We start from the raw sequence: 13090 nt of genomic DNA on the forward strand, positions 1-13090 counted from the left end.
GTTCAAAACAAAATTTGATTTTGTTTTAGTATTGCTATATTCTTTAAATTTCAAGTACTCACAAAAGTGTGTGATATTTCAGTGTGGATACAGAAGCAATATTTAAGCCACTTATAATGATAACCAACTCCAAGGTAAACCTGAGGTTCTCTCCATGGATTGCTGTGCAAACTGTGCTTCATGGTCTCTGTGTTGTTTGTTGTATATTTAAATTACTTGATTATGCAGACTTGAGTCTAATCCAGACTTAATGAGTTAGGTGATTTCATCATTCCCACAGTTTGGAAAAAGAGGCACCATTTTATGGGTTTGTTGCTGCAAACTAACTGGTCCTTTTGCCTGACTTTTGTTAAAATTGTACTGTACAAAGCAGTTATCTTCCTGGTTTAAGCTCAGGGCATTCTGGAAAAGATTGTAATATTCACACTAACTTAATCACTTGACTTTACACTCAGTGGTCACTTTATTGGGTACCTTCTGTAAGGCCATTCAGCTCATCAAACTATCACTGAACCGTGAATCTGCCCAGTGCCATCTACCTACACCCGAACAATAGCTCCCCACACCCCTCCAATTGGTTCCTATCCAAATTTATCTTAAATGTTGAAATTGGCCCCGCATCCACCACTTGTGCCACACTGTCACCACGCTCTAGGTGAAGTTCCCCCGCATGTTCCTCTTAAACATTTCACCTTTCACTTTTAACCCATGACCTCCAGTTATAATTTCACCTCATTGGAAAAAGCCTGTTTGCAGTTACACAATCTATATCCCTCATAGTTTTGTAAACTTCTACCAAATCTGTCCTCAATCCTCTATGTTCTAGGGAATGAAGTCCGAATCTATTCAACTTTTCCCTATAACTCGGGTCCTCAAGCCCTGGCAGCACCCTTGTAAGTTTTCTCTACACTCTTTTAATCTAATTTACATATTTTCTATAGGTAGGTGACCAAAACTGGACACAATACTCCAAATTAGGCCTCACCAATGTCTTATAAATTTCAACATAACATCCCAAATCCTGTACTTAGTACATTGAATTATGAAGCCCAATGTGTCAAAAGTTTTCTTTACAATGCTATCTACCTGTGATGCTACCTGTGATTTTCAAAGAATTATGGATCTGTATTTCCAGCTCACTCCGTCTACCACACTCACTGCCCTACAGCCAACCATATAAGACCTATTCCAGTAACGTCTTCCTCATCTGACCTCTCTCATTACCAGGACACATTCACCCAGAGAACTGCCATTCACTGGATATTTTTTTTGTTTTTTGCACCGTTGTCTGTAAGCTCTAGAGTCTGTTGTGTGTGAAACTCCCAGGAGATCAGCAGTTTCTGAAATGTTCAAACCACCCCATCTAGCATGAACAATTACCCCATGGTCAAAGTCACTTAGATCACATTTCCTCTCCGTTCTGATGTTTGGTCTGAACAACAATTGGACCCCTTGACTATGTCTACATGCTTTTATGCATTGAATTGCTGCCACATGATTGGCTGATATTTGCATTAATGAGCGGGTGTACAGGTGCATCTAATAAAGCAGCCACTGAGTGTATTTTTGAAATTTTTTACAGAGCTTGGATGGCTCGAATATAATAACCTATCATCTTCAAAGGGCTCTTCCAGGTGGAATAGTACTCATGGAGCTTGCTTTCCAGGTAAAGACAATGTGCAAAGGTATCAGGCGTCTTTCATATGATTTATAGTGGGGAAAAAAATTTACTTTTGTGAAGAAGTGATGAATTTGATTTCTGTATAAGGGGAAAAAAAGCAATCATTTTGAATGGGTAGCTTCAGAATGATATAATGAATAATGTTTGATCATGTAACTGATGAGTGGGTGTAGACGTGGATATGTAGCCTGCAGATGAAACAGATCAATTTTCATGTACTTCCAATCTGCAATAGTTTATTGTGTTTCTTCACACGTGGGAATCAGCAGGAAATTTTTTTCTCCAAGTGACTCATTTAAGTTGGCTATCAAAAACATTGTAAATTTTGTATGTGCGTGTATAATAATGGCTTCTTCTTATCCTCAATCATACTTTGCACTTTCACATTTGAATTGGTTTACATTTTAATAGAGTTGAAAAGGTCATAAGAGAGTCTTTATCAGAAATGCTTCTTCTGGTGTACAGAGATTTTGTATTTCAGAGCCATCACAAAAGCTAAATGTCACAGACTGTGATCACACTATTGATTGATTTTCAGGCGAGCTGACTTGAATGAATGAAAACTTCCTCCAACTAAATATCAGGAAGATTGAAGTTTTTATCTTTTCCACCTGCCACAAGTACTTCTCCATGCCACTAATTTGATCCTTTTCTCCAGCTGTGGTGTATGATGAACCAGGCTGTCGAGAGACTCACTGCTGGGAACTTCAGTTCAACTTTTGTGTCGTTTTCTTTGCAAAATGCCTGTAGCAGTCTTTACTCCTTCTGGCATGAATTTGCAATGGAAGACCCTAACTAGAATCAGCCAGGATCGAGCTCGGGTCTCAGTACTGCTGCAATGTTCTGAGATCTTGGTGAAATAGTTCATGTAGTATTGTGGCGTTCTGAAGTTTCTGTGCATCAGTTAGTGTGAAGCTCTGGCATTCACAGAGCATGGTACTCAATGTAGTGTTACAAATTCTGAATCAACTGGCTGTATTTAATAACTGTATCCCAGTATGGCAGCATCCCTGCATTCCAGCTTTATTTAATGGTATTGAGGGTTCCTAATGCAATAACCAGCTCAGTAATAATTAACAGGCAAATCTATGGTGTCTTCAGCAGAAACTATATCATTGCCTAGAAGTAGATGACATTTCTCTCATGTTGATGGACTTGTCTCAGCTGAGTACGTTATCATTTTATGTAACTAGAGCAATGTGGTCTTAAGCTGACCTGCTAGGATAACTTATTGCATTTAATTCAAAAAGAATGTATTGCAGATAGTTCAAGACTTCACTTGCAACAGATACATCTGTCACATTTTTGGCAAATGAAATGTATTTGAGTGTGGGACAGTACAGTTAATAGCAATCTGATTGACACGGAACACTAGATGGCAACAGTGCCCTTCATTATTCAGAATTAAGGACCTTTTGGTAGATCGAATTATTAAGTAATTAGAATATTTGTAATGTTGCATCCTTAGAGTTTTTTAAGGACTCACAAATAGAATCAATGATATTCCACACAAAATTTTGATGATTGCATTAATCAGTCACAGTTGTAAAATGCAGGAGCCATTCCCACAGCTGTACTTGCCTCCAAATATTCAGTCCATTGATAGAACTGGATGTCAAAGTAAATACAGATTGCAACTGATACTCCAGTGCATGATTTGCACAAGGAAGGGAAGATCAATTTATTCCCCTTGTGTCTCATTAAATATCCCTTAGAGCTCAGGTGACCTCTTGCAATGCGCGTAACTTGGCAGGTTTGAACATCACAACATCCAGAGCGCGCCTGAAACATTTTATTTTCTGCCATCTAAATCACATTGTACAGCAAATTTTTTAATTGTTAGGAACTTGCAAATTTATTCAGAATCGTGTTTATTATCACTGACATACGTCATGAAATCTGATGTTTCGTGGCAACAGTGTAGTGCAATACATTAAAAATTACAATAGTTACAGTGAAAAACATAAAAGTACAAGTGCAGAAAAGAGCAAAGTAGCGAGGTAGTGCTCTTCGGTATGTGGACCATTCGGGAATATTGTGGAGGTGAAGAATTTATTCCTAAGACATTGAGTATGTGTTTTCAGGCTCCTGTACTTTCGCCCAGATGGTAATAATGAGAAGAGGGCATGTCCTAAATGATGAGGGTCTTTAATGATGGATGGCATCTTCTCAAAGTAGCACCTTTTGAAGATGCCCTTGATGATGGGGAAGCTAGTGCCATCGATAGACCTGGCTAAGTCTGCAACTTCGTACTGTTTTCTTTTAATCCTGTGCATTGGAGTCTCCGTGCCAGGTGGTGTTGCAACCAGTCAGAATGCTCTCCGCGGTATGTCTGTAGAAATTCACTAGTCTTTGATGATATTCCAAATCTCCTCAAATTCCTAATGAAGTATTGCTGCTGGTAATGAGTGTATGGTACTCCAGGAGGAATTTTGTGGATTGCATTTATATTCTGTCACTTCTGTAAATTGCAAAAACATTGTCCATTATTTTGTTTTAGGACCAGTGAATAAAATACATTCATGTCTTTATTCTTCAGGGAAAAAATACTCTTTTTTCTATTCTTTCTGATTTCTAGGGCTGTTACTTCTGTGTGAAACAATATGCCCTCGAATGCTCCCGGATTCCAATGGGACAGTCTGTCAACTCCCAGGTATCTTTGAGTGAAATTGAAGATATATTTCTATACCTTAAGAACATATTAAAATTTAAAGTAAGGTTAAACTAACCTTAATTAATGAAGCTTTAAAAAAATCAAGGCTACACAGCATAACTTAACAGATGGCTGTTTTTTTTAAAACCTACTTTAGATTATCTGTGAAAAATGTAAAGGCTGTTGCTTCCTGATTGCTTCATTTTAAAACAGCATCTTAACCAGACATTGCTTGCTTAAAAATAGTTAATATTGCTGAGCTAAATTAAATCGAATAAGTTATGTGGATCAGCCAGCAAACTGGACAAGATTTAGGATCGCCAGTATGTAGTCAAAGTATTGAACAGGAGTTGGGATGTTATTTTGAAATTGTGTAAGACATTGGTGAGGCCTAATTTGGAGTATTGTTTGTAGTTCTGGCCACCTACCTACAGGAAAGATTGAAAGAGTACAGAGAAAATTTACAAGTGTGCTGCTAGGACTTGAGGAACTGAGTTATAGGGAAATGTTGAATAGGTTAGAATTTTATCCCCTTAGTGTAGGAGAATGAGGGGTGATTTGATAGAGGTATTAAAAAAATTATAGATTGTATAGAATAGGGTAAATGCAAGCAGGTTTTTTTCCACTGAGGTTGGGTGAGACCAGAACTAGAGGTTATTAAATTATTATTAAATTAGCATGATGCTGTGTGTCAATTAACTAAACTGAAGTTGAAGCAACCATTGGATCTGTCTTTTTATACCATTATGATGGATTGCTTGAAGCTTTAGCAATGTATTGCTTAATACCAATTTGTATCACAGAACTCAGGCATGTTTTGCAGGAAGCCATTGTTTTACAGTCAGTTTGATACCATAGAATAGTTTAAAACGTTTATAGTTGGCTCTGAATTTTTGTGCATAGCTATCCCTGTTCATACATAGTTAGATCTCCCTTGGTCATTTCATCTATATTCTACCACGTGTTGCGCATGTTGAGAATATGATGTGTAGATTTGATTTTTCTGAAAGATTTGTTTTTAAGTTTATTTTGTCATAAGGACTTGGTTAAAATGATGTTTGCATGCTTTTTGTAAAAAAAATAGTTATCTGTCTTTACGTTTGTAAGTAATTTGTAATCTCCTCTTAGTCTATATGTTCAGTTGCTTAAAGCATTTGATTGAGGCATTGCCACTTAGTAGTAGGTGAATTTGCTGTCTTTTGATAGAAGAATTTCTATTTTACATTATAAACTAAATCTGAAAGAATAAACTTAGTCTGAAAAATATAATCAGAAGCTTTTGCTGTCAATCCCAAGTGAACAACATGTAGAACTCAAGGGAAATTTTGCAAGGTTTGAACCTTTATTGTAGTCAAGAGATTGTGCATGTAGCAGGCTTTCACAATGAATAGCTATCTCTTTGCTACCATAGTTCAGAAAACCAAAATTGCTTTGATATTGAAAATTTATTGGTATCACTTCATCCCTTCTGCATATATGTTTTGTGTTTGAGAAATGGTAGAATAATATCTTGGTTAAGCTACCTGGCTTGCAGCAAAACATCTTGTATACTGGAAGTTGCAATTCATCTCTGATTTATCTCTTTTAAATGTTTGCAATCAAAGGAAATTTTATGTAGTTTAATATCTTGCAAGCTCTTGAAACATTGAAGAAAAAGCATTCACATATACTATAAAACTCCTACTTGGCATTCTATTGCAAAAATATATGGAACATGTCATCAGTTAAATATTGGTGCTATCTTCTCAAGGAACATGGGTAACAACATTGCTTGAAGCATTAAACAGTAGATTGCTATAATTCGGACCCTAACAAAATAAGGCAAAACTTTCTTAACTCATCACAAGTAGTGAAATTTCAACACAATAATTTAACAAAACGATAATAAAAATTTGCATTAGTTACTTTGTTCTTGGATCTGTCTGTCTGAGACAGTTGAAGTTCCTTCATTGCTCATTGTTTTGGGAACAATGTAAACTAGTGAAATACATTTGGAATCTATTTACATGGTGCCCACAGTACAGCCAGATTACCTGAGATTGGGCAGTTTATTAAGGCAATTGTAGCAGCAATGAACTGGGAACTAGAGGAAGCCAAGTTTACTAAATTTTACAAAAGAGATGTAAGTGATCATTATTGTTGTTGCTAGTATTTGATTAAAGTGATTTGGGCTGTGTTGAGATTAAAGTCTGAGTAACATGTTTGATGTACCTTTGTGGGGAGTGCTGTTATGTTTCATGATTAATCTTAGCCAATGGCAATGCCTCTCTTAAATGTACTGTACGTAGAATAGAAACTGCATGTATGTCTGTGTTGAGTGCCATATCCATCTCCATTCCTGTCTCCCATTAGGGCTCTCTAATGTCCAAAGCTCGCGCCAAGTGCCTTGCCGAAGTGAGTTCGGTCTCAGAGTCAGCGGTATGTCCCAAACTCCGGAGGCCTTACTCTAATAAACTCTTATCTTTCCCTGTTGCACAGTGACTTTCCTTTTGCTAGTCTTCCTTGTTTTCTTCACTTTATTACTCATTCAAAAGGCATGTACAATGATTTAGGTGATATTGAGATTGTTCTTTTCCTAATTCTTAGATATTCATTTGTGTTGCACTGTTTAGCTATTAGTTGCATCAGGGATTTGATTACTGAAAAATGGGGAGTATCTATCCCTGCTGTTTCCTCCTCTCTGCAAATGCATGTTTTCATTTGCAATTTAAAATGTTGTCCTCATGCAAGCATGAAAACAATAACTAGGACTAATGTCCCTTCAAGAAATGGTACATTGAGGACCATTTACATTACACGGTCATTCCTTTCCATTCCTCTTCCCACCTTGGTCTTGCCTGTTATCTGATAACAACAGGTACAATATCATCTTGCATACATTGAATATGTAGCATCAAAGTACAACACACAGTGCTTTATAAAGCCATTGCTAATAGGTGAAAGAAGCAGGTTTTAAGGAAACTGGGGAAAAAAATTAGTGAAGGAAATGCATTGTATGAATTTAAATGGGTAATTGCATGGCTACTAAAGTTGGGGTGATTCAAAGTAAGGTTGCATTTGAGGTTGGCATTAGAGAAATTTAGGGTGCTCCAAGCTGAAAGTGGGCTAAAAGAACAAAAAATAGAAATTTAAAGATAAGAATGAGATTCTTAATCTTGCAATGTTGGTAATCTGGGGACCAATATAGATCAGAGCTCAAAAGTAACGGGCAAGTAGGTCTAGGTAGCTGTTAGGATATAGGCAGCAGTGCTTTTCTTAGTTAATATTTATAGAGTTAAAGAAGAGGAGGATGATAAAGAGACTACATGGATTATAAAGGCTGCAGGTGACATGCAAATAACTCTCTCATCAAAAGATGATTTAAAGTACTGTGATGAAACCAGGCCATCTTAATGCTGTAAAGAGCAACAGATCTTTGACATGGTTGACTCTTAAGGGGCAAGGAAGAATGGACAGCAATACCAGCTATTTCAACATCCCTTAAAGAAATAAAAATACAAAGGGGCTGCAGATGACTGAGGCACAGGACAAGACTATAATTAGCCAAACAGGAAGGACACCTGGTTGCGGTAGTGAGTAATTTTTTAAAGGGGACTGGAGAACATTATACCTAAAGGATGAAAACGTTGTTTTCTACACTGATTTCAAGGAGCAACCAGAGTGGAAGAGTACAACTTTTGTTGGGCGCATTCACTCAGAACAATTTCTGTTTCATTAACATTTAACCATAACATTAAATACCTTTTTCCCCTTCACTTTTGTGAAGGAAATGGAATTTTTTAACACAACTGATTATGGGACCTGTATTCTTTAGTCGTCGCTGATGCATTCATTATTAAATAGGAAAGAAAGCCACCGTTGGCTGTAAATTTTCAACCGACCTACTAGAGGTGTCCACTTCACCAAATTCTGTATTGTGTCTTTCCTCATTTAGGCTCAGTGTCGAATGATTCTTTTTGGGTGACCTGAAAGTTCCTTGCACAAAATGAATAAAATCAGGGTTGCTGTATTGTTTCTGAAATACTCAGAAAATCTGGCAAGATCTAGTACAATGAATTTTCCTGTCCTTTGATATATCCAGAAGACTGAACCTCTCAGCCTTCCACTCAATTAATCTAATAAGAGTCACCTGTACAATCTTCTGTTGATTTATCCACACCCTGTCACCTCAGCTTATCTGATTGCATGTTCTTTCAGGAAAATTTCAAGAGTACCTTAGTTTCCAGTCAAGCGATTAGTACCTATCTGAATAAGCAAAAATTATAGCAATTTCTCCTAATTTTTTTTTTCTGGTCAGAGACTTTAGAGCAAAGAGTGTAAACAGAAAGCTGCATGAGAAAGCACAAAATCCACATAGAAGTGTGTAAGGACTGATCCAATTTGATTATTTCCTACTTTATCATTTTGTGAGTTGCATTTCAGTTCCCAACTCTGCCTCTTGTCCTTTTATTCTCTCTCTCCTTGGGACTGGACATGAAGCACTACAGTTGAACATCGAAATACACCAGATGTCTTCTCTGCTGCTTTCCTGACAACCCATCAATTCAGTCATCTCACAGTGACTTGCTTGTTTCTCTAGCATTTGTAGGGCCCTGTAAATTTCCCAAGACCAGAAAATCCTTCCTGTCCAACTCTAGGTAATGCTGGAGAACCATATAGCAGTTGGAACAGCAGAACACCCAATGGGAAATCTCCATTTCCACACAGGTCTCTGAAGAACTGAGAGCAGCAGAGAGAGGCAGCCAGGTGCATGAACAGCATAGCAGAAGTTAGCCCTGCACTTAGATATTTCCCAAAGAATAGAAGCATTGGCACTACCACAGCCACAGCGGATCTTCTGCAGTAGAACACAGAACAACTGTACAGCCCAGGAACAGGCTCTTTGGCCACATTGTGTATCCTGAATTTGGTGCTAAACCCATCTTCCAGCATAAGGTCTGTATCCCTCCATTTGTCGCCTGTTCATGTGCCTGGCTAAGTGTCTGTCAAAACTTGCTATTGTGTACTGTATGCTTCCACCACTTACCCTGGCAGGGTATTCCAAGAACCTACCACTCCCTGTGTAAATCAACTTACCTCGTAGTCGTATTTAAACATTTCCCTTCTCACCTTAAAGCCATATCTGTTTGTATTTGACATTTCCACCCTGGAAAACAGAATTGGATTATCTACCCTTTCTATAGTAAAAAAAAGAAAAGATACCATCCCACTTGCTTTACTTGATCATTTTTAGAGTTGGTTATCTCAGACAACATCTCCAGTAATTCTCAGAGTATTGTGCCAATTACCCATTGCAAATACAAACTTCCTGACAAAGGATTTAGGACATCTGCTGCCTGAAGTAAAAGATACCAGACAAACTCTGGCATTTTGCTCATGGAAATGGAGTTTTCATTTACATTCTCTGTACTTGCATGGGGTCATCAATTTAGGTTTTGATATTCATATTTCATTATCTGCACCTTGCATATAAAAAACTAATTGGTTTAGAAAACTGTATGTAGCTAAAGCTGTCAGTGCAACCAGGTGGACATCTGTGGAAATGCTGGAAAAATCTAATGTAAAATCGCAATGAAAGATTACTTTTGAAATGTGACTTAAAGAAGATGCTCAATGGATCGCTTAGGCTATTCAGTATTGTGTTTAGTAGTGCTGCTTTTGTGAGACTTCTTAAGAAAGTTGGCTTCCTATTATGGTGAGCAGTCTACTCAATTTCTCATCTGTAATTGAATGATTGGGAAGTAAAGTGCTGGGTCTCTAATTCAGCATGTTGTGTTAAATCAGAGGATTTCTTAATCCAATAAATCAAAATTTCTAGTGCAGTGAGATCTTTGTCTTCTGCAAGTAACATAGATTTTAAAATATTATTTAAAAGAACTGATTTCACTGAAATGCATTAGACCCTGATTTCCATTGAATGTAATAACTTGGCAAAGTGTACTAAAAGTAAATTTTAAGATTAATGATAAAGCTTTAGACATTGTTAAGGAGGACACTGTTCTTTAAGAATTAAAGTAATAAAAATGAAGTCGAGCTGCATTGTACCATTCTGCATTATAAAGACTGTAGGCAGACTTGCTGCAAGGCTCATTATTCCATAGCTTTGAATATTATAGGAAGTGCTTGGCTGACAAGAATGAGTGGGTGTAACACATTCCAAATTGGCACAAAGTGAGCTGCTTCACCTTCCTCTGATTCAGCTTAGCCATTTTGTGGTACTACGCTTATTCCTCTTATTTCTATCAATTTCCCAGTATGTTTGCAGTCATGACTTTCCTTGTCCACTGTTAACAAAGCTCTGATCTATTTCCTTTTTTTCCCCCTTTCACAGCAGTGAAGAAAGAGTGAATCAAAAATATTTTACCACACCTGTTTTCTGCCCAGTTAGTCTCATCAGCTGGGGGATTCCAAGCACTTCTGATCTCACTTCACAGTTTTAACATTTTTATTTTTAAAGGTGGATACTTTTAAGAGCATCCTATAAGCTATAGCCTCAAAATAACAACGTTGCAATATTTTTTAGATCAAATGACATAATGTGGTTCAAACTAAGGTTGGAGCTAAATGAAGTGTATATACTTACTGTTCTATATTGTATTCAATTTGTTTGGGCACCAAATCTATTCTAACTTGAGGATAGATCACTGAGTTAGGCAGACGATCTCATCAAAGATTTTAAAATCGCAGTAAGCGTTTCAATATGAAAGAATGGTGTTATTTACCTCTACAAGTCAACCACTAAATACTGAGATGACATTTAATCCTTTCCAAATTAAAACCAGTTAATTATTTGAACTAATTACTATCACTGAAATGAAAATCTTGGCTCTGTTTTAATGTTTAAACTGTTGGAGAAACAGTAATGATCATTATAAGAGTGATTTTCCTTTTCAGCTATATAGCTCAGCTATCATTTTTCCTAATGACAGCCTTTAGGTTCAAGATCAATTAAGAACCCTGATTTTTCTGTTTGTTTCACATATAGTTTGACATTGAACCGGGGAAAAGATTCACAGAGTGTATAAATGAAAATTTAATACTCTTGGGATATGTAGTTCAAATCTCAGAGGAGGATAAGTTTTCTCGATTACAAGTTGTCTACTATTCTCACCTGCCTTTTTTCACGTACATGAACTTTGTTTTCGATTATGCTTTCACTTTGCTTTAACCAAGAAAATAATATTAAAGCTTAAAATATGTTAGAGATGTGTGAAATCTAAGAAATTATAGCAGTTATCAGCAACAAAATTAACGGTTTATTCATTCGAATCAGGTGATTATTCAAAATGTTCTAATTATGAACATGATGTTTGTGATACATATGTTGTATTCTTCTTAATAGTTGATTGTTTATCTTACATGGTTCAAATTCTCTTATGTTTTACATCTTTATAGTATCAGAATTGATGGTATCTTTTTTTTCAGGGGATGTAGTCATGGGTTGAGCAGTTAATTTGAAGCTCAACGTTCCATCCATGATAATTGAGCAGTGTAATCGAAAGTGGAAAGGGCTGTCATTATTACATTATTGCAATGTTCAATCATTTTAACATTACAGTTATAGTCAAATTTGACAAAATTAAAACATTTGTTTAAGTAAAGGGAAATTTGCGTGAACCCGTAGGAACTAACATTGCTATGGGAATGGGGAATGTAATCCATTGTTACCTGTCATCTCTATCTTGGCAGCTTTCAATGTTGTTCACAGAGGAGTGTGACAAGGTGCGGGATCTAATGCACGTTCACTCCTTCAGTTATGATTTCCATCTGCGGATCATTCATCAATATCTGGTTGGCCGTCAGATGACTCTGAGACAGGGATACCACCTCACTAGCTTCCTAGAAGATTTTATTTGTTACCATCCAGATATTCCAAAATATGGAAGGAATCATATCTTTGAGGGTAAGAGAAATATTACCCACAGATGTTATGAGATGTATGTTAAAAGAAATCAAAAGAGTATGATGCACAACCTTATGGTTTACCAGTTATATGTGTATTATAATTATAACATTTTACTCTTTTGGGAATCAATTTCTCACATTAAAAACGTAGGCTGTTACGCATTGTGAATGATTATTGTGTGTAAGAAAGACAACACAATGGATGCTTAAGCATTACAAATTCTTTGTCGTTCGCAGTATGAGGATTTGGGAGATGGAGGAAGAAAGCCAAGTTAAAACTTATGACATGACTAATGTTGAACAAGTTCAGACATACCACATATTAAAGAGTTAAACTGAAATATTTTAATTGAATTTTAATGTCTTGATCTGGTTTTAAAATACATTTTATTTTAGGATCTATAGCCCTCTCCACAAACATGACAACGGCCCATCAGCTATATAACTATATCACTGATCATGCCAGCACATATGGAATGAAACCACTCCGCATGTCAAGAACAGCGATGAGCATGGATGGTAGAAAGGGAACCCAGAATACAGAAATGCATGAATATGCACTTGTGGCACTCTGGAATAGGTATGTGGCTTCTGTTTGTATATCTGTCTTCTAATTAATTATCACGAAGTTTAGGTGTCCTGCAAAGAACCTGACAGATGCAGTACATCATCAGCACTTCCATTGGGAATTCAGCCTTGGAATTGCAACCGGTGCATCGTGCATTTATATAGTATCTTCAAGGGTGTACTGGTCCTTGCAGGAAGGACAGATGACCAAAGAGCTAGAATGGCGGAGTGGGTTTCCAGAACTGATCTCATGATAACTATTGATAAAATAATGCAAATGGGAA

At 36.8% G+C, this 13090-nt stretch overlaps 1 protein-coding gene across 3 annotated transcripts in view; it reads left to right on the top strand.

Annotated features, from left to right (window-relative positions):
• szt2 (SZT2 subunit of KICSTOR complex) overlaps positions 1-13090 on the top strand; it is a 230927-nt gene that overhangs the window by 186827 nt on the left and 31010 nt on the right. For 2 of the 3 annotated variants that reach the window (XM_059984006.1, XM_059984007.1), the window contains 5 exons: positions 1583-1666; positions 4260-4334; positions 6687-6752; positions 12024-12237; positions 12636-12819. In XM_059984006.1, coding sequence (XP_059839989.1) covers positions 1583-1666; positions 4260-4334; positions 6687-6752; positions 12024-12237; positions 12636-12819 — 623 coding nt within the window. The remainder of the gene's footprint in view (positions 1-1582; positions 1667-4259; positions 4335-6686; positions 6753-12023; positions 12238-12635; positions 12820-13090) is intronic. The other variant, XM_059984008.1, reaches the window with a different exon arrangement.

This window comes from Hypanus sabinus, chromosome 11 (assembly GCF_030144855.1).
Source record: "Hypanus sabinus isolate sHypSab1 chromosome 11, sHypSab1.hap1, whole genome shotgun sequence".
Lineage (NCBI taxonomy): Eukaryota > Metazoa > Chordata > Chondrichthyes > Myliobatiformes > Dasyatidae > Hypanus > Hypanus sabinus.